This window comes from Euprymna scolopes, chromosome 40, assembly GCF_053919585.1.
Source record: "Euprymna scolopes isolate OS-2025 chromosome 40, ASM5391958v1, whole genome shotgun sequence".
NCBI classification, from domain to species: Eukaryota; Metazoa; Mollusca; class Cephalopoda; order Sepiida; family Sepiolidae; genus Euprymna; species Euprymna scolopes.
In genome coordinates this window covers 4,664,268-4,688,327 of record NC_136521.1, presented here as the reverse complement: position 1 = coordinate 4,688,327, position 24,060 = coordinate 4,664,268, and the positions used below count along the sequence as shown (strand labels likewise).

At 34.1% G+C, this 24,060-nt stretch overlaps 1 protein-coding gene across 13 annotated transcripts in view; it reads left to right on the top strand.

Annotated features, from left to right (window-relative positions):
• Positions 1-24,060, top strand: part of LOC145265357 (plexin-A4-like) — a 1,096,693-nt gene that overhangs the window by 873,926 nt on the left and 198,707 nt on the right. For all 13 annotated transcript variants that reach the window (XM_080121138.1, XM_080121137.1, XM_080121136.1 and 10 more), the window contains 2 exons: positions 9,344-9,440; positions 16,538-16,710. In XM_080121138.1, coding sequence (XP_079977264.1) covers positions 9,344-9,440; positions 16,538-16,710 — 270 coding nt within the window. The remainder of the gene's footprint in view (positions 1-9,343; positions 9,441-16,537; positions 16,711-24,060) is intronic.

Here is a 24,060-nt window from a genome sequence, read left to right as displayed (position 1 = left end):
AAACTCCTCGGCCTAACGTTTACAGGGAATATGAACTGGAATAGATACATTGAGAGCATTGCCAAGGCTGCTACAAGGAAGGTTGGCTCCCTCTACCGTGCTAGAAAACTACTTACGCCTGACAGTATCCTATACCTCTATAAGGCAACCATTCGCCCATGTATGGAGTACTGTTGTCACATCTGGGCTGGTGCATCTGCTGCTTGTCTCTCGCTCCTGGACAGGGTTCAAAAGAGAGTCGCCAACCTGATAGGTCCTGAACTGTCATCTACGCTTCAACCTCTGTCCCATCGACGAGATGTTGCATCCCTCTGCCTGTTCTACAAATACTTTAATGGTGAATGCTCTGACGAACTGCAAACACTTGTACCTCCCCGACGTAACTACCCCGACAAACCTGACAAGCTACTAAGTCTCATCCCTTTACAGTAGAGATCCCTAGGTGCAAGAAAGCCTTTTACTCCAATAGTTTCTTCCCCAGAACTGCGGGTCTTTGGAACTCCCTTCCGGGATTCTGCTTTCCCAACTGCAATGATATGCAGAAGTTCAAGTGTAATGTTAACAAACATCTTTCTACTCTTCTCCCTTCATAATGACCCCGCTAATTAAGTCCCTAATAGTAGCCCCCTGCTTCAAAGTGGCACTGTGCCTTGTTTGGGGTGAAAATTGAATTTAAAAAAAAAAAAAAAAAAAAAAAAATCATAGCTCATTGGTAGAACGCTAGACTTCGGATGCTGGTATCATGATTCTATACTTGCTATAACCTATGCTAATGAGGGATGGAATCTAGAAATAATAATAAAATAAATAACAAATCTATAAAAGTGAAATTGTTTGTGTGTGTACATTTCTCTACCAAACTACTCTGTCAATTTTTAGTCTACAGACTCGAGATTCGACATAAGAGGTATTGAGATTTGGGAAAATCTTTTTAATCGATTTTCGGACATAAATTTGGCTGTCAAGGGGTCAAAGTTCAACGATTTGACCTTTGAAACTCTACCAAACTCCTCCGCCAATTTTGGGTCTAAACACTTGAAATTTTAGATGTAGGTTACTTGGACATTGATCAAACTTTTTAATTTGATTTGAGCCCAAAACAAATGTCAAGTGATCGAAATTGGGGTCGAAGTTAAAAAAAAAAATGACCTCTATGGTCTCTACCAAATTACTCTGCCAATTTTTGGTCTAAACATTTGAAACTTTACATAAAGTGTATTCAGACGTAGGGCAAGTTTTTTAATCGGTTTTTGGCCGAAAATTTGGCTGCTAAAGGGTCAGACTTTAAAAGATTTGAACTTTGCGATCTCTAGCAAACTATTCAGCCAATTTTGGGTGCAAACATTTGAAATTTTACATAAAGGGTATTCAGGCATGCAGCAAGCTTTTTAATCAGTTTTTGGGCGAACATTTGGCTGTCAAGAGGTCAAAGTTGAAAAAGTTGACCTTTGCAGACTCTACCAAACTCCTCCGTCACTTTTGGGTCTAAACACTTGAAATTTTAGATGTAGGTTACCTGGACATGAGTCAAACTTTTTAATATATATATATGCACATAAAGTTATGAACAGTACATAGGGCCCCGGGTAAAGTTGGGCTGAACTGTTCATAATGAATAAAGCAGTTAATATCCCTAAAAACATAGTATAAGTCTTGTAAAATACATATTTAAAAGACAAATGAAATCCACCAGAATGCATTTCGATCTATTTATGAACAAGTTAGCAATTTTGATATGTTGTTAATAGTGAAAAAGAAATTGCATCATGACACTTCATAATCTGAAAGGGATTTGAAAGCATTTAAACTGCCGAATAGAAAGAAATCGCTTAAAAAATCCGATTTCCAAAAAATAATTTGATAAAAATACAAGGATAAAAAGACTCCCGGGCGACGCCTGGTGGATTTTAATAAAGCTTGAATATGGTTTGCTCTTGCGACATGTTCCTCTAAGACCTTCGATCCGTTGGTTTACGTCCCGAGAATATTAAATAATATTAGCATGGAAACTTCCGGAAATTGTCCGTTGGAACTGTTTACATATGGGCACTTCCTTGGACTTTTCCGGCCACGGAAACCAGATGGAAATTAAAAACAAGAAAGAGCTGTGTATCGGGTACTTATGAGACAGGTGTCGACTTGGAGATTGGATTGTCCGAGTGATCAATATCGTTTTAAAGCAAGCTGTTAGATGAAAGTTTCTTGTAAGGTATCCGAACTGCCATTATGCAAAGCATATTTACTTTTTCAACTTTTCGGTCAATGCAATCGCCGATACACACACACATACACACACACACACACACATATATATATAACAAATAAATGACAGTCTATATTCCAAATTTCAAGACGCTGACCATCTTACAATTTATTCCTTTAAGTACGTTAAGATGCACAATAAATGCACAGAAGTGATGTTGCGAGCCTGTCTCTGTTTTATTGTTATTTTCATGGCAAGTGCTCGTCTGAGCTCCAATCTATGGTACTCCCTCGCTAAACATTCACGAGAAACACTCATTTGGCTGTAAACACTATCAATAATTTCCCACGCTCTTTATCTGTGCCTAAACCTAAATGTAGATTCCATGAGCAAAGCTTCTTTCTAAGAATTGCACAGCTGTGGAACTCTCTTCTGTTTACCCGCTTTCAAGCTGACTACAATATGACCGTCTTCAAGTCCAATGTAAACAAATTCTTAATGAGCCGTTTCCCTGTTGTATATTGGTTTATATTCGAGGAGATGGTATATTAAAACGTATCATGTGTTATCTAGTGGATGTAAGATATTGTTCTTTTAACAGACAGATAATAAATGTATAAATCGTATGTATGTTGTTTAGTCAGGAGGACATGATATTGACGTGTAACTTGAATCATGTTGTATCAGACTTAGTGGTGATTCCTTTGTAAAAAAAAATATGGGAATATTTTAAGAATATGATGTAATAAAAAAAATAAAAGGTAATTTCAACTTCTCCCCCAATTTTCAGATTTTCTAATCATGTCCAAATGCATTTGCTTTTCTTGTGATGAATTGATAGTTGCTTTTTCTTCTGATGAGTTAAGGGCGAAATAAATTCATTGATTGATATAATAATTAAATGGACAATTTTGCACTACGAAACAAGTGCTGTCAAGAATTGTAAATGTCAACTGAATTAAAGGAATAAATCATAAGATGGCCAACATCTTGTAATTTGGAATATAGACTTTTATTATTTATACTTATGTGCTCTGTAATTACATTGAGCTTCATAAAGGATTAGTATAAATAAAAGGTGAAATATAATTGAAGAAAAAATATTTCCATACAAATATATATATATATATATATATAGAGAGAGAGAGAGAGATATGAAAGGAATTCCCAATGGACGCGGAAACGGCTGCACCATTTTTTTTTTTAAGTTCACACACATGAAGGTATTTGATGTGTCTGGGAGTGTTCTTGCATAGGTTTTGTATCGGGATGCGTCGGATAAGTATCAACAATCGATAATCAGGGAAAGTTCGATTTTGACCAAAGTTAACACTTTTATATAGCCATGTCAAACGATCAACCACTGGCCTGTCAAAGTTATGCTTTGAGGGTATGTTAGAAGGCAAAAGAGGAAGAAGAAAGCCATGGAGAAGGTGAAGAGAAACTGTTTTCGATTGGACATCTCTTAACAGTTCGGCATCCATCAACCAACTTGCCCTGAATCGGAAGGAATGGGGAAAAATAAGTCACATAGGTTCGCAATCTGCACCAAGTGGAAATTCGACTCATGTTCTATATATATATATATATATATATATATATATGCTTCACTTTTTTGTTTTCAAGTAATATCTTTGACTTACTTGTTGTCTCATCAAATACTTCTGCATGCAAAATCCGATCCCGCATTTTGCTAATTCCTACCCTCTGATGAGAAAGAAAGTATTTCTTTGAAACTCCGCGGATTAAGGACTATCCATTTATCTAGTGTTTTTTTTTTTCAGATTAAATATGTTTTTAACTCATTTCAAAGTGTTTTTTAACATATTTTATTAACTATTTGCTCATATTATAAGCTCTATTTTCTATTTGGTTTCATCGAGCTTTTACATCTGGCTGAGATAATTTTATAAATATTAATTCCTTAATATTTATAATATACTTTAATTTTACCATCTTGGATCATTTTGATAAATTTAATTGTAATTTTTATTTTATATATATATATATATATATATATATATATATATAATCACGTGTGTGTATGGTGTCATCCATTGACAGTTGTTTATTGCTCCCCTGATTTATCAGAGGGATCTATGTTTTCAGTGGCGTCTGTGCGTCCGTTAGTCCAGACGATTGCCAAATAACCGTCCATTAGTTTTTCCTGAAATTTTGCCACAAATTGTATTTCATTAAAGAGATGTGCACAGTAATTTTTTTTTTTTTTTTTTTTTTTTTTTTTTCGCGAAAATTCCCGTTGCGTCCCCGGGGGCTCAAGAGGTCAAAAATTCCCCAAAATGGCCAAAAATGACGCATTAAAACCCCATAGCCCCCAGAACTTTTTAATCCATCCATTAGATTTTTCTGAAACTTGGCCAAGATAGGGAGCCGATTGTTCTTAATATAAATACAATATGGATGACGCTGACAAAATTCTGGTTCGTATTCCTCTGGAACTTTTAGGGCTAAAAAAAAAAAAAAAAAAAAACATGCCTTCTTGGAGTTTTTTCATGTTACTCAAAACTTTATATGTATGTCTATATAGTGGTTTTCCATGGTGCTGAATTCAAATATACATGTCTTAAGGCGTGAAACTGCACCGTTTGTCCATTTTCACTGGGATTCGGCATTCCCAGGAGCTCAAAAGGGGTCACAAATGCCCCAAAATTACAAAAATGACACTTTTTACCCCATAACTTTTGCTCCATCCATTAGATTTTTCTGAAACTTGGCGAAAATGTGAAGGCAACGTTGGCCCTTCACACTTCTCACATTCATCGTTTCTTCACTATTTTTTGTGGCGTCATCTCACATGCAGCACCAGAAGGAGACCACGCACGCGCGGCTTGTTATTTTGGTAATCAGAAGAAAAGATAGAAGAGTGTATTCTCGTTTCTTAGTATAATTCAGGGGAGATAAATTGGATCTGTATTAATCCGCTGAAAATCATGACATAAGTTTTTTTGTTTTTTCTCTTATAGAGAATGGATAGACTGATTGATCGGACATTTTTTTTTTTCTCATAGTTTTCAAATTTTTAATAAATAAATTGTTGTCGAATGTTTCGGTATGAATTGATGAAATATTTCTGAATTTGTGTTTCATAAAATTGGAATTTCCACAACAGGTCAAAAGAAAATTTTATAAAAATTTACAGAATTTGTCATTTTTTTTTTTTTTTTTTTTTTTTTGTGAGATGAGTAAATGATGAGGGTTTAATGATATTTTTTTTTTCTTTTGTTTTTTTGAAAAGAAAGAGGAAGGAAGGGAAGAGGTGGGAAGGGAGAGGAGGCAAGGTGTGACTGTCTCGTTTTTTGAAACAAAAAAGAAAGTCGTCGGAATTAATTCTTAGTCTCTCCTACCATTGTTCCTAGCAAATATTGGATTCTTATTTCGGATTATATTTCATTTAAATTCCAATTGGACCCGTCTGATGAATTTTTAGTTAACACACGTTCAGTGGGAATGGGGAGACGATGAATAAACCTTTTCAAATTATTATTTTTTTTTTTATTACTTGGTACACGTCAATATTTGATGACGTTGTTGCTTACAGCATGTTGACAATAGGTTTTGATTATTTTAGGCTAAAACTAAAAAGAAAAAAGAAGAATGGTCTCCCTTTCTTTTTTTATTCATTTATTTATTTTTTATTTATTTTTTTTAGTCCCCCCCCCCCCGACAAAATTAGGGTGAACCTGTAAATTCACTCTTGTCCGTTCATCTGTTTGTCAGTTTCTCAATAACTACACCTTGGAATTTTTTTACAAATTTTGCACAAACATTAAACATGGTATGAGTAAGAAAGTAACAAAACGGTTTTTTTGTTTTTTTTTTCCGGGAAAACTATGGTTGCCCCCCTTTCCCTAATGACTAAAATTGGCACTTTTGTGCTTATCAAAAAATTATTGATGCCTTGGATTTTTATAAAACTTTCTGAAAAGTTGTAACTAACTGATTTCTATATAATTTTGTTTGTCTATACTTCGCGATAACTCTTGTGTGTGCTCTAGGGGCTCTTTTAGGGATAATAAAAAAAAAACACTCCATTTTTGGGACTATTTTACGATATTTGTCCAAAATTTTCTGTGTATGTCTATTTAGCAGTTTTGCATGATGCTGAACTCAAATTTTAATATGTTAAGCCCTTGGGGACTTTTGGAGCTAAATGGGGGGAGGGGTAATGATGAACTTAGTCATTTCTTTTTTTTTTTTTTTTTTTTTTGCATGGTGCAGAACTGAAATTATAATATGTTAAGGCCTTGGGGACTTTGGGGCTAAATGGGGGGGGATGATGGACATAATCGTTTCTCTTTTTGCATGGTGCAGAACTCAAATTATAATATGTTAAGGCCTAAAACTGCACTGTTTGTTCATTTTTACGAGTATTTGACGTCCCCTAGGTACTTTTGGTGCTAAATGGAAAGGGGGCAGGGGCAAATGCTGAACTTAGTCATTTTTTTAATACCTCGTTCACAATGCATTCACGGAGGACCATGCATGCTTCACTTGTTTTACTCGCGTTCCCACCAAACCAGGCACATCACCATTTGGACGTAAGGAACAACTATGTTGGCAATTGGTTTTTGTTATTTTAGACTAAAACTAAAAAGAAATGAGAATTGTCTCTTTTTTTTAAAAAAAAAAAAAAAAAAAAAAAAAAAACTTACCTTCACCCCTATTTGAATGTAAGGAGCAACAATTTTGGGATCATTTTTTTTTTTTTTTTTTTTTTTTTACGTGGAGTTCACCACTTATCAAGTCCCAATGGCCACTCGAGGATAAGGGTTATTGTGTGTACAATAATCAATGGGATAGTGTAGCAATAGTATTGGAGAATTGGTAAGGTGTCATTACTTAGGGGGGAGCGGTTCATCAGGAATTTGTTTGTGTTAGACTTGAAGACATCCAGGTTGAAGTCGCGAGGGAAACAGGCAAGCGGAACAGAGTTCCACAGGCGTGCAGTTCTAAGAAAGAAGCTTTGTTCATGGAATCTATGTTTTGATTTAGGCACAGATAACGAGTGGGGAAAATTATTGATGGTGGTTTCAGCTAGTCGGGTGTTTTTTGAAAAAGATTGACGAGGAGGGACCAGAGAATGGAGCTCAGACGAGCACTTGCCATGAAAATAACGATAGAACAAAGGCAGGGTCGCTACGTCTCTTCTGTGGGAAAGAGGTTGCAGGGAAGAGAAAAGGGCATCCCCCACAAGCCACGAAGTCTATTTTGTACTCTGTCAAGGCAGGATAGGCAGTTTTTAGCAGTTTAGAAGAAATGAACAAGATGTTTGTTTAAATTACATTTAACCTTCTGCATATCAATACAGTCATTGAAGCGGGTAGCGAGAAAGGAAATCCAAAGTCTAGTTGTCCGAGGAAAGAAACTGTTTAGAGCAGAATGCTTTACGGCATTTAGGAACCTCTACCGTGAAAGGGTATGATTTTGTTGCTAAGTGGGTTTGTCGACAATTGTTTTATTTTCGGCTAAATCTAAAAAGCAAAAAGAGTTGCCCTCCATTGCAACTAAATTTTTTATTCAATTTTCTGCATGTTTCATTGAATGGTGGAAATTCACCAAACAACACGTCAGAGACGGATTTATTTTGCTCTGATAAAAAAAAACACACACAGATTTTTTTTCCCCCTTTGTTCTAAAAAGATAAAAAAAAAAATTGTTGAAATTCTTTAAAGACCTTACTTGTTATGTAATTTATTACAACCATTTTTGGAGTAAAAAAAAAAAAAAAAAAAAAAAAAAAAACGAAAAAAAAACGCATTGGAATCCAATGCGCACGAGAGTTTTTATTTATATATCGCCATATTTGTATTCAGTCGAATCTAAGCCATATTTCAGAGTTTTTGTATTTAGGTAAAAAAAATATTGAAAGCAAGAAAGTATTCATAAATATATGTTTATAAATATTATTTTCCTTATTTTTTCATTGGTTTTAAAAAGTGGTGAAACGATTGCATTAATTGCAACGATAAAAGATGTTGAAGGAAATAAAAATCCTTAAACGTCATTAGGGTAAAGACCTTATTATATAATTTGTTCGAATCATTCTTGAATAAAAACGCTTTGATATCCAGTGCCAACAAGACAAATTTATTTATATATCACGTTATTCCGTCCAATCTAAGCCATATTTCAGAGTTTTTGTATTTAGATCCAAAAAATATTAAAGGTAAAAAATTATTCATAAATATATGTTTATAAATATTATTTTCCTTTGAAAAGAGACAAATGTTTTTTCTTTGTTTTAAAAATTGTTGAAGGAAATAAAAATCTTTAAAAATCATCTCATATAATTTGTTAGAACCATTCTTGAATAAAAACGCTTTGGAATCCAATGCGCAGAAGTCAACTTTATTTATATATCGCCATATTTGAACTCAGTCTAATTTAAGCCATATTTCTGAGTTTTCATATTTAGAGCCACAAAATAGTAAAGGTAATAAATTATTCATAAATATAGGTGTTTTTTTATAAATAATAACAATAATAACAATAACAACAATAATCATAACAATAATAACAATAACAATAGCAACAATAATAATAACAATAACAACAACAATAATAACAATAATATTAATAATAATAATAAAAACAATAACAACGATAATAACAATAATAAATAGTAATAAATAATAACAATAATAATGATAATAATAATAAAAACAATAACAACAATAATAATAAAAACAATAATAATAATAATAATAATAAAAACAATAATAATAATAGTAATAAATAATAATAATAATAATAAAAACAATAACAACAATAATAAAAACAATAATAATAATAATAATAAAAACAATAATAACAAAAATATTAATAATAGTAATAATAGTAATAAACAATAATAGTAACAAACAATAATAATAATAATAATAACAATAATCATAAACCTTAAATTCAATCAGATTGAGTAACAAACGATTTGCAGCATTTGAATCATTAGTGTTGTAAGCAAAGATTGATATGTCAGCTTTAAATCCTATTTGGGTCTGAATTTGATTTGGAATTTTAAATTGGTAAAAACTTTTGCACGGATCTGAAATTAAGTGTAAAAAAATTGACAGACAGACATGCTTAGTTTTATAAATAATTTTTTTTTTTCTTCTATTTCAGTTTTCTTACGAACCCGACATTCCATACAGGAACGTACCATTTGAAATCACATGGGGTCCACAAAGCCGACCCTTGGATAATCCGAACAGTATACAAGGTAAGTGTGTGAACTAGTATTGGGACGATTAATCGGAATTGGTATCAGAATCGGGGAGGGGGGGAGGTGTGCCTATTTTCGAATGCACAAAACGATTCTTTTAATTGTTCAGCTGCTTGGCATCCAAAAAATATGTGGAGAAAGAAAGATGCGGTTTGCTTTAAATAAAGAACAGAATGTTGCCGGACAATGGTGGGTCGGGTCAGCTAAGAAGCAATACATCTGGAAAAGACTGGAGAGCATATTGACATAGACATATAAGTATTAATATTGACAATGACATATAAGTATTAATATTGACAATGACATATAAGTATTAATATTGACAATGACATATAAGTATTAATATTGACAATGACATATAAGTATTAATATTGACATAGACATATAAGTATTAATATTGACAATGACATATAAGTATTAATATTGACAATGACATATAAGTATTAATATTGACAATGACATATAAGTATTAATATTGACAATGACATATAAGTATTAATATTGACAATGACATATAAGTATTAATATTGACAATGACATATAAGTATTAATATTGACATAGACATATAAGTATTAATATTGACATAGACATATAAGTATTAATATTGACAATGACATATAAGTATTAATATTGACAATGACATATAAGTATTAATATTGACAATGACATATAAGTATTAATATTGACAATGACATATAAGTATTAATATTGACAATGACATATAAGTATTAATATTGACATAGACATATAAGTATTAATATTGACAATGACATATAAGTATTAATATTGACAATGACATATAAGTATTAATATTGACATAGACATATAAGTATTAATATTGACAATGACATATAAGTATTAATATTGACAATGACATATAAGTATTAATATTGACAATGACATATAAGTATTAATATTGACATAGACATATAAGTATTAATATTGACATAGACATATAAGTATTAATATTGACAATGACATATAAGTATTAATATTGACAATGACATATAAGTATTAATATTGACAATGACATATAAGTATTAATATTGACATAGACATATAAGTATTAATATTGACATAGACATATAAGTATTAATATTGACATAGACATATAAGTATTAATATTGACAATGACATATAAGTATTAATATTGACATAGACATATAAGTATTAATATTGACATAGACATATAAGTATTAATATTGACATAGACATATAAGTATTAATATTGACATAGACATATAAGTATTAATATTGACATAGACATATAAGTATTAATATTGACAATGACATATAAGTATTAATATTGACAATGACATATAAGTATTAATATTGACAATGACATATAAGTATTAATATTGACATAGACATATAAGTATTAATATTGACATAGACATATAAGTATTAATATTGACATAGACATATAAGTATTAATATTGACATAGACATATAAGTATTAATATTGACATAGACATATAAGTATTAATATTGACATAGACATATAAGTATTAATATTGACATAGACATATAAGTATTAATATTGACAATGACATATAAGTATTAATATTGACATAGACATATAAGTATTAATATTGACATAGACATATAAGTATTAATATTGACATAGACATATAAGTATTAATATTGACATAGACATATAAGTATTAATATTGACATAGACATATAAGTATTAATATTGACAATGACATATAAGTATTAATATTGACATAGACATATAAGTATTAATATTGACATAGACATATAAGTATTAATATTGACATAGACATATAAGTATTAATATTGACATAGACATATAAGTATTAATATTGACATAGACATATAAGTATTAATATTGACATAGACATATAAGTATTAATATTGACAATGACATATAAGTATTAATATTGACATAGACATATAAGTATTAATATTGACATAGACATATAAGTATTAATATTGACATAGACATATAAGTATTAATATTGACATAGACATATAAGTATTAATATTGACATAGACATATAAGTATTAATATTGACAATGACATATAAGTATTAATATTGACATAGACATATAAGTATTAATATTGACAATGACATATAAGTATTAATATTGACATAGACATATAAGTATTAATATTGACAATGACATATAAGTATTAATATTGACAATGACATATAAGTATTAATATTGACATAGACATATAAGTATTAATATTGACATAGACATATAAGTATTAATATTGATAAAAACGATAAAAAGCTAAGGTGGTGGTGGCGGATAAGCATCCTTCTGGTGGAGGAGGAGGAGGAGGATAAGCATCCTTCTGGTGGAGGAGGAGGAGGATATGCATTCTTCTGGTGGAGGAGGAGGAGGAGGATAAGCATTCTTCTGGTGGAGGAGGAGGAGGATAAGCATCCTTCTGGTGGAGGAGGAGGATAATCATTCTGGTGGAGGAGGAGGAGGATAATTATTCTTCTGGTGGAGGAGGAGGAGGAGGATAATCATCCTTCTGGTGGAGGAGGAGGAGGAGGATAATCATCCTTCTGGTGGAGGAGGAGGATAAGCATCCTTCTGGTGGAGGAGGAGGAGGATAAGCATCCTTCTGGTGGAGGAGGAGGAGGATATGCATTCTCCAGGTGGAGGAGGAGGAGGAGGAGGATATGCATTCTTCTGGTGGAGGAGGAGGAGGATATGCATTCTTCTGGTGGAGGAGGAGGAGGAGGATAAGCATTCTTCTGGTGGAGGAGGAGGAGGAGGATAAGCATTCTTCTGGTGGTGGAGGAGGAGGAGGATAAGCATCCTTCTGGTGGAGGAGGAGGAGGATAAGCATCCTTCTGGTGGAGGAGGAGGAGGAGGAGGAGGAGGATAAGCATCCTTCTGGTGGAGGAGGAGGATAATCATTCTTCTGGTGGAGGAGGAGGATAAGCATTCTTCTTCTGGAGGAGGAGGATAATCATTCTTCTGGTGGAGGAGGAGGAGGATAAGCATTCTTCTGGTGGAGGAGGAGGAGGATAAGCATTCTTCTGGTGGAGGAGGAGGAAGATAAGTATTAATGATGGGATGATTCCGATATTTTCCCTGATTCCAATACAATTACCAATTCCGATTTTTTTACAAGCTCTAAATATTTTACTATGAAATAGTTATTTTTTTCCACAATTTTAGTGAAAACACGTGTAAAAATGTGCAGATATTTTCTCATGCGTAAAAGATGCACTTGTAAACGATGGTCTATAGATTTTAGTTTTACTATTAGTTAAAAATCAATAAATATTTTTGATTTTATTATTATCAGCAGGGGAATAATTTGCTTTTAACAAAATAAAAAAAAAAATTAAGATTAAAAAAAACAATTAAAAGAATCGTTTATCGGCATCGGAAAATAGGTACTAATTTTTCCGATTCCGATACCGCTAAAAGTTCCGATTTTTCCGATTTCTGATTAATAGTTCCAACACTAATAAGTATCAATCCTGATGAAAGCATCTGGTGGTGGTGGGGGAGGAACAGGTGCAGCATTCAGTTAATATGAATGAGGTAGTTGTTGTTGGCGTTCGTTTCTCTGGTACCTTTCCAGTTAGAATTCTTTCAAGAAACACATCAGGTACTTACAGGATTGACCACATGAAGGTTGCCCATCTAACATCCTAAAAAAAAAAATTTTTCTGGTGAAGGAAGTGGATTCGAACATGACACCCTCAGAATGTCAGTCATAAGCCACATAGCCACCGTCACCTCCCTAACATTGTTGATGGGTTAGGGCATAATAATTAGGACTAAGACAACAGAATATTGTTTTCATTGTTTTTACTCTCGAGTATATATCCGACACAGACACAATTAACCGAGAACAACATCACTCTGCATAAAACCATGTAAGATATCAATGGATATATACCTGAGAATCAAAAAAGGAAAAGAATATGCTGTTGTCATAGCCCTAATAATAATAATAAGCCTCTATCTGATATTTGCATTCCTTGGTCGATCTCGCAAAGTTGCTCCAAGTAAAACCTGCTCACTCCCCTGCAGCAACCAAGTGATGCAATCGTCGTGCTTGTCCGCTTCCCCTCATATTTCGGTCTAATACCTTCTTGCTGTTGTTGTTGTTATTAAACACCACTCATTCATTTCGATTGCTCCTGGATATGACCTTAAACTATATCCGATGGTGAGGCCCCAGCTTGCGGGCTTTGGGGAGTGTGGAGCCACCCTTTAATTGCCATTGCTCCCAGGTCCACTCTGACCCGGAGTGGTAGTACCTGTACGGGTTCCAACTATGGGTTGAATAGAAACAGACTTGAAAAAAAACAAATATATTCTATTAAAAAATTGCTCTTCAAAATCACTGGATTCGGCATTAAATAACCTGAAAAGGGTTGATATGCTGTAAAGCAAAAATAACCAAAAAAAAACATTCCTTTCGAATAGATTAGATGATTCTATTGTTGGCATTCGTTTTCCTGATATCTTTCTAGTTAGAACTCGTTTTTAGAAAGGCATCGGGTACTTTCGAGACAGACCAAGTGAAGGTTGCCAACATCTTGACCTTCCGCAGGTGGGCTCTCTCTACCTTACTAGAATGCTACTCACACCTGAGAGTATCCTGTATCTCTACAAAGCCATTATTCGACAATGCGCGGAGTATTGTTGCCACATATGGGCTGATGCATCCAATAGTTTCTTGCTCCTAGACAGTGTTCAAAGATAAGTAATCAACCCAAGCCGTTCCACACTTTCAACCAAAGTCCAACCTCTGTCCCATCACCGAAATGTGGCATATCTGTGCCTATTTTACAAGTATTTTAATGCAAAGTGGTCTGACAAACTCAAAGTGCTAGTACCCCCGCGATATAAATATGTACGATAAACCCGAGAAGCAGCGAAGTCCCACCTCTACACTGTCGAGATCTCTAAATGCCATAAAGCCTTCTACGCAAATATCGTCTTTCCTCGAACTGCTAGACTTTGGAATTCCTTCCAGAGCGCCTGCTTCTCTTACTGTACTGACATGAAGAAATTCAACTGTAATATGAACAGACATCTCGCTGCTCAACTCCCTACATAGTATCCCTGCAAATTATGTCCCAGATAGTAGACCCTTACAACTTAGTGGCACTTTGCCTTGTTTGAAGTGAAAAAAAAAAATAATGAAAGTGCTTTTGCCGGACGAACTGAATTTGAACTTGGCACGTCCAGGTTGTCATTTGTTGTCATTAACCACTTAACCACCATCATCTCCGTGACGATGGTGTGAATATGAAGTGCCTTCAATAAGTTTCCAGACTTTTTTCGTATGAGCACTGTTATTGATCGTACACACATGAAACTGCAGTCCCCTTCGAAGTAATCTCCTCCGACTGCAATGCACTTGTTGTACCGTTCCAGCAACTTCTGGAAGGCCCCACGGTAGCCCCCTTGTGCGCGCGTGTCAATGACCCACATCACAATCTCTTTCATCTCCTCAATTGTTTCATAACGACAGCCATTGTCCTGGATATGACCTTAAACTATATCCGATGGTGAGGCCCCAGCTTGCGGGCTTTGGGGTGCGTGGAGTCGCTCCTTAATTGCTATTGCTCCCAGGTCCACTCTGTCCGGAGTGGTACAGGGTGACCAAAAAAAAAGGGCCCCAACTATAAGTAGGCCCCGTTTTGTCCGAATGAAATGAAACTTTGGTCATAACTAGTTTATTATATTCGAAAACATCGCATCAAAACACGAGTCTTTGGCCTTTTGTTCTCCGTTCTACAACATATGTTCTAGATGGCCTCCATTTAGCTTTTGTTTTTTGTGGGTCACCCTGTAGTACCTGTCAGGATCCCAACTATGGGTTAAATAGAAACAGACTTAAAAATATATATATATATATATATATATATATATTCTATTAAAAAATGTTTTTTCAAAATCTTTGGATTCGGCATTAAATAACCTGAAAGGGGTTGATATGCCATGAAACAAAAATAACCAACCAACAATGGTTTGAAACCACTGGTCTTAAATGGAATATGATTTTACTATCATACTGGAATTCGGGGTCGGGACGTCACTAGTAAATAGCTACAACTTTCTGGTTGCGTTCCCCTCCCCCTCCTTTATTAACTAGCATAGGTGTCTGGCGCTGCCCGGGTGTTTGGAGATGTGTATTGAGCAAAAAAAAAAAAAAAAAAAAATGGTAGTAGGCATGCAGGCTCGAACCCGTACCGCGAAGAAGGATAAGAACGTGAAAAAAAAACGTGACGTCTTTGCTGTTGCGTCCATCGCACAAACGGGAAGTGGCGAAGGTTTAAATTAAGGTTAGTCAATCGAAAAGAGTGGATGACTTTCGAAAATATCGGCGAAAAAAGCGATCCTTCCTTGTAGAAAAGGGCCCAGTTGAGGGTGAAAGAGTTAATGTTTTTGTCCAATTTTTCGATATTTGTCGTTCGAAGGGTCGAGCTTCAAAATGGTACTGATCTCGTGAAATCCGTAGCGTCTGTCGAAAGTTTTAGGCAGACATACATACATACATACATTTAAACAAACGGGTGAGATTTATATTATAGATAATGTTCATGTTGACAATTTACTGTATGCGCGCACACACACATATCTGCACACACAGACAGACGTCTGCAGTAGGTAGTGGCAGTTTTCTGGTTGTGAGTGACTTTTTTTTTTCTTCTTTTTTATCTTAGTGCTGAAAATCTATTTTCTGGAACTCCATACCACGGGGCTTCTTTCCAGCTGACTACAATAATGTGCCGTGACACAGTAGTTGAAAACCAGTGATTTAAATGGAAAATGATTTCAGTATAAATAGCTGCAACTTTCTGGTTTTGAATATTTTTTTCCTTTCTTTATTAATGAGCTTGATAATGACAATAAATTTACAGTATGCATGTACACACACACACACGCAGACGGACGTCTCTAGTAGGTAGTGGCAGTTTTCTGGTTGTGATTTTTTTTTTTTTTTTTTGTTATCTCGGTGCTGAAAATCTATTTCTGTATGAACGAATCTAAATGTACGCCTCTTTATCGATCCGCTCGTTTCCTTTCACCTGACATTCCAATAAAGGCTTCGATTTTTTTTTCTATTTTCCAGTGAAGATGTACAAATGCGGCTCGATGGCGGACACCTGTGGTCTTTGTTTAACAATGGATCAAATCTATAACTGCGGATGGTGCGAAACAAAGTGTAGCATCAGGGACCAGTGCGATTCCGAGTTCAAATGGTTCCCAAATACGGAGATCTGCCGCGGCGTCCGGATAACAAATGTGAGTACGCACGCACGCACGCACGCACACACACACACACACATGCATATATACGAACACATACACATACATATATACGCACACATACACATTCACACACGCATACATAACGCACATACACACATATGCACACGCACGCAGACACATGCAGAAACATACATACGCACACACACACACACATACACACACACGCACATGCATGTACGCACACAAATACACGCATACACACACATATACATGCACGCGCGCACACACATATATGCACGCGCGCACACACATATACATGCACGCGCGCACACACATATACATGCACGCGCACACACATATGCATGCACGCGTGCGCACACATATACATGCACGCGTGCGCACACATATACATGCACGCGCGCCCACACATATACATGCACGCGCGCACACACATATACATGCACGCGCACGCACACAAATGCATTCACGCGCGCGCACACAAATGCATGCAAGCGCGCACACACAAATGCATGCACGCGCGCACACACACATACATATGCATGCACACACACACACACACACACACACACACACACATATAAACACATGCACATGCACACGGTATTTACCTCTATCTCACCGCAAGGGTATATGACACAACTCTAAATGGTAAAAAGAAAAAAATGTATCAACGACTCAAGATAACCCTGTCCCTGCAAAAAAAAAAAGTCTCAATAGTTGGTCGGTGTTACCTAGTAAGGGCGGCTCAGACAACAAACAATAAACTTGTTCCTTCTGGAAAGCCTGAAAGCAAAGCCTGGAAGAGTTGACCTCCTAGTCCTACCAAGAACATTTACGTCAGTCTGAAAACAAAAAGATCACTGAAATGGCCTCGTTTCTGTCGGACGGATTGTCGAGGTTGGAAGCACACTACAAAGTACACACACACACACACATATATATATATGTATATATAGTGGAAATGGTAATTAATAAAAACTGGAGAAAGTGCTCAATACCGTTGTAGAGCAAATATGCGTTTTTTTTTATTACCGTATCTTTCTGTTAAGTTACATTAGTGTTTCACTACTTGGCGGTTTTTTTATATTTTACATTTCTGTAAAAGTCTGAGGAAGCTACAGACGGCCAAAAAAACGGCCAAGTAGCTGAAACAATAATGTAACTTAACAGAAAGATACGGTAATAAAAAATAAAACGTGTGTGTGTGTATATATATATATATATATATATAATATATATGTAATATATATATATATATGATGATTGCAACGTCTTGTCAGACGAGTGCCACTCCCTCAGACATTCAAAATCCATAATTCCAAATGTCTGAGGGAGTATCTATACAAATATGATGCTACAGAGTCTTAGCTTTGTACGACAGCTAAGTCTCTCTCTCTCTCTCTCTCTCTCTCGGTTCAAAATGTTGAGATCCAGCAACAAGCAAGAGCAAGATAGCCAGCAACAAATTAAACTGCAGACCTGCTTAATGCGGGTACTGGTCTTCCGCTTTATGGTTTTTTTAAATTAGAGATTTGCTTCTCCTAGAAAGGTTGCCTTCACCACGGCTTACGGGAGCCCTCTCCACCCCAATACACATATACACACACACACACATACAGGGTGGAACGATAAGTGTCACCCTAAAGAAAACAACACTACAGCTTTATTTTAAAACTTTTATTGAAAAAAACAATTCAGGTAACTTGATTATGTAGTATAGCTGATATCTTATTCAATATAGCCGCCTTCGGCCATGGATTTTCAATTAATGGCTCATTTCATCAGAGCATATGTTAGCAAAATAGATATGGGCAGTTATAAATTTTGCTCATAAATTGAAAGAAGTTTATATAAAATAACTTTATAAAAGCAACAGTAGGTTCTCTAGAGTGCAATGTAGAATAACATATATTTTGGACTAAGTTACTGCATGGAGGCATGTGAAACCTCCTCCCGGGCGATTTCACAGATTTTGATGACAATAAAAAGATAGGAGTGTGAAATATACGTTGATCATCATTCAATCCCGGGCAACGTCGGGTCTCCCTGCTTATTAACACATAAATTGAAAATTACAATTGAAATGATTGTGTTAAAATTGAGGTAATATCACATCCAATTTAATTTTCAAAACGGCAATTCATTCTAGATTTTACAACTGACCCTGTATCCTTATTCTTTCAACTTGGAGTATCCGTTTGATATTACCTTCGATGAGATGAGCCGTTCATTGAAAGTCCGTGGGTTAAGAGACAGACTGTAATTATTTTCTGTACTTTTTTGTTAAACAATTAATTTTCTTGTAATTCTACAGAATTTCACTCAAAATTTCCATTTATATTATTGCTGTATCTCGCATAATGAGTTTTCTTTATCTGCTAGAGATCGTCTTAAAAATATTGATAATATTGATTTGGAATTTTTATTTACAGTATTATAAAACCTATAATCGTACGGAATTTCAGTGTTTCATTTAAATTATGTATGTATGTGTGTGTGCGTGTATATATATATATATATATATATATATTTTAGAGTAAACAGTTACATATGGTCGCTCCAAACAGCTATCTGTTTCAGTCAATGAGACTTTGTCAGGCGACCCTGAACCCATCGACGCCACAAAAGAAAAAGGACGGGGGGGGGGAGCATCTGTTTTTACCCTTTTCCTTTTTGGCGTCGATGGGTTAAGGGTCGCCTGACAAAGTCTCATTGACTGAAACAGATGGCTGTTTGTAGCGACCATATGTAACTCTTTGCTCTCAAATAGAAATATTTTGCTCTTATTATTGAGCACTATCTACCAACCTCGTTGTATTTATTAGTCCCTACATTTGAACATCTCAAACATATATATATATATATATATATATATATATATATATATATATATATATACATAATAAAAATTACAATTAAATTTACTAAAATGATCCAACCTATAATCGTACGGAATTTCAGTGTTTCATTTAAATTGTGTGTGTGTATATATATATATATATAAGTGAATTCAGGCCAAGGACAACTTTCTATAAATTTTGAGTTGTCCTTGGCCTGACGAAGCGATTCCCTTACTGGGTTTTCGCTGAAACATGTATGCTTATGTGTAGCCATTTGTTTGTAAACTAAATTCACTTATTTTGGCTCCGTCTAAACATTAAGCACTCTTTTGGGTGACACATTTATATATTTTGTTTTAAACAAACAAATAATTACTACCAATACAATATATATATATATATATATATATATATATATATATATATACGCACACACACACATACATACATACATAATTTAAATGAAACACTGAAATTCTGTACGATTATAGGTTGTATATATATATATTATTTACTATAATAATTATTAAATACCTACAAACACTAGTGTTTCATCCTTTCGGGAATCATCAGTGCAGGGTTTCACGATTAACACCGGTCGATAGATTTGAACCCGGCAACAGAAGCCATCTCGTCCTATAAATACTGATATTTATTTGGACTTTATATTTACAGTATAATACAACCCGTAATCGTACGGAATTTCAACGTTTCATTTAAATTATGTATATATGTATGTGTGTGTATATATATATATATATATATATTATCTATATATTAATACGAGAGCGTGTGTTCTTTTGTGTGTCACGCTTACATCCGGGTCATTTAATTGTTATGTTTTTCCATTTCTTGTCATCAATAATTTTACCAAGAATTCTTCATACGTTTTGGTTCGGTTTTGACTATAGCTGATGGCACTTAAATTATTTATTTATTTATTTTTTTTAATGATTTATCAAGAATTCTTCATAAGTTTTGGTTTCAGTTTCGATTATGGCTGAAGAAACTCAAGTAATATGTATATATTCATAAGTTTTTATTTCGGCTTTGATTGAAGCTAATGCACTCAAGTCATATATATATATATATATATATATATATATATATATATATATATATATGAGCAAAAGGTTAATAAAGTATGTTAAAAAAAACTCTTTGAAATGAGTTAAAAACATATTTAATCTGAAAAGGAAGCACTAGATAAGTGAATAGTCCTTAATCTGCGGAGTTTCGAAAAATACTTTCTTTCTCATCAGAGGTTAGGAATTAGCAAAATGATTTTGCATGCAGAAGTATTTGATGAAACAACAAGTAAGTCAAAGATCTTACTTGAAAACAAAATAAGTTAAGCAGAGGGAATATGGTGAAGAAAAAGGTGATTACACACGAATGGATAGTTTGGTGGACGATAAAAAATCCAGTGACGGTAAAATCCAAATGTATAACTTCAAAAAAGTTAAAAGAATTAAATATTAATTCTTTAATATTTATAATATACTTTAATTTTACCATCTTGGATTATTTTGGTAAATTTAATTGTAATTTTTATTTTATATATATATATATATATATATATATATATATATATATATAGTAATTTATAAAATATATGTGGCGATTAAGCTACACTGAATATTCTGCGTTTCATCCAACTATAGGATTCGTCAGGCTTAATTAAATTTATGTGAATAAATGAAGTAGTTATATATATATATATATATATATATATATATATATATATATATATATATATATATATATATGTATGTGTGTGTGTGTTGGATAGGAGTTAAAAAATTTGCCAAATAAGATTTACAAAATTGTTTGTACGCAAGGAATATAAGTTTAAAACAATTAAGGAGTACAAATAATTTTTTTTAAATTTTCCTTGGTCCATGGATTTCCAAAGAATGGCTCCTCTCATCGGAGGAAACGTTGTTAACAAAATAGATGTGGGTAATTATAAATTTTGCTTATTAGCATTAGAATTAAAAATTAAATTTGATACGATGGTGTAAAACCGGAACAGCAATAAAATTCAAAGAATACTGGAATACGGATGAAAGGAAAAACTTGAATAATTATTTATACTCCTTTCTCAAGCGATAAATTTTGTAATTCAACATAATTTAATTTGCAATTTCCATTTTATATATTCGGTGCCTCCGTTCAGTCTCGAGAGACAAAGGATACCCCCTGCAAGGACAGCTGCGCATGCAATTGTGAAGCAAGGCTTGCGCAATAATCAACCACACCTCTCCTTAATCAGCACTGTTTGAGTTCAGTGGCAAGAAGTCTAGAATGGCTTGAAACAATGCCGAGATAAGCAGAAAGCACATACAGCAGTTGGAAGTCCCGAATAGTCACCCATTTAGTACTGACCAGGTTCAACGGTGCTTAACTTCGGTGATCCAGCGGGAACCGGTGTGTCAACGTGATTATGGTGTGTGTGTGTGTGTGTGTGTGTGTGTGTGTGTGTGTGTGAGAGAGGAAAAGGGAGAAATAAAAAGGAACAAACAGTTATGTGTCCATTAACGTTTCGTCTTTATTTCGAGACTTCGAGAAATAAAGACGAAACGTTGATGAACACAGAATTCGGTTTGTTCCTTTTTATTTCTCTGTTTTGTCGGAATACTATTCCCACTATTTTCATCAGATATATATATATATATATATATATATATATATATATATATATATATATATATATATATATATATATATATATATATATATATATGTTATTTGTTTTTGTTTTTGCGACACGTTTTGAATGAATTCAATTATTTACGAAAGTTGTATTTTTACCTAAATGCAAGTTGGGAATAATTTTCCCTTTAACCAACTTGGTACCCCCACATGGGGAGCGGCATAGATATTGTTTTTAAAATATAATTATCCACTGACACGTGTTTCGTCGTCTACGACTCGTCAGAGTGGCTAGATTCATCCACTCTGATGAGTCGTGGACGACAAAACACGTGTCAGTGGATAATTATATTTTAAAAACATATATATACATATGCTTTCTATGTCTCTCACTCTTTCCTTTCTCTTTCCTTTTTCCTTCTCTCTTTTTCTTTCTCCCTCTCTCTCCCCCTCTTTCTCTCTCAATCTTTGTAGCATTGTTTCTCCCCCCCACCCCATTCTCTTACTCAAAGCCTTTTCCTCTTTCTTTCCCCATTGTAGCAAATCTCCATCGGTCTCAATTTAAACCACTCTCCCCCACTTTTTTATGACACCGTTTTCCTGATCCCTCTCTCTCTCTCTCTCTCTCTCCTCCCCATTCCCCCCGCCTCCATTCTTTCAGTCTCTCTTCATTTATAACATCTTCTGTTTCTTTTCCATTTGTTACCCCCTCCCACCCCATATTAAGTGTTTTTACGTGTTTTTGCCGCAAGCAAACTCGATGTCAGAATATCTAAAATATTGACACAAAAAAAAAATACGTATGTATTTATAAATATTTAATGTCATAAGCTCTTCAATACATTAATGCTATTTACTTGCACGCATTTATTTATTTCTAATATATAAACGTTTTTTTTTCTGTCTGTCTATCTGTCTCCATATTTTCAAACTCTATCTCCCCCAAAACTTTATGGGTTTTGGCCGGTTAAAATAGTTTTTAAGGAGTCAAAAAAGGGGTCAAATTGACATATGTGCAAATGCCGCAACACTGACGTGACGATGTTTCGATCTGTAATTAACCACTAAGATCTCAGGCGAATAGTTTGTCCTTTCTTCTAGTTGTTGATCTAATATATAAATGAACGTGTCTGTGTGTGTGTGTACATTTCCCTACGCAATAACTCTGTCAATTTTACGTCTACAGACTCGAAATTTGATATACAGGGTACTGAGATTTGGGAAAATCTTTGTGATCGGTTTTCGGCCAGAAATTTGGTTGTTAAGACCTTTGAAAACTCTACTAAACTCCTTCGACAATTTTGGATCTAAACACTTGAAATTTTAGATATAGGTTCCTTGGATATGGATCTAACTTAATAACTTGATTTGAGCCCAAAACAAATGTTAAGGGGTCATAATAGGGGTCAAATAAAAAAAAATTAACCCTTTTTTTGGGGGGGGGGTTCAGCATACACCTCCAAACACCCGGGCAACGCCGGGCTGAAATGCTAGTATATATATATATATATATATATATATATATATATATATATATATATGTTTGTATTTTTCACTATCATACTACTCTGTCAATTTTCAGTCCACAGATTCGAGATTTGACGTAAGGGGTATTGAGATTTGGGAAAATCTTTTTAATTAGTTTTCAGCCAGAAATGTGGCTATTGAATGGGGTCAAAGTTCAACGATTTGACCTTTGAAAACTCTATCAAACTCCTCCGCAAATTTTGGATCTAAACACTTGAAATTTTATATATAGGTTACTTGAACATGGATTAAACTTTTGAATTTGATTTGAGCCCAAACCAATAAATGTTAAGGGGTCAAAATTGGGGTTAAAGTTTTAACAAATTTGACCTTTCAGCCA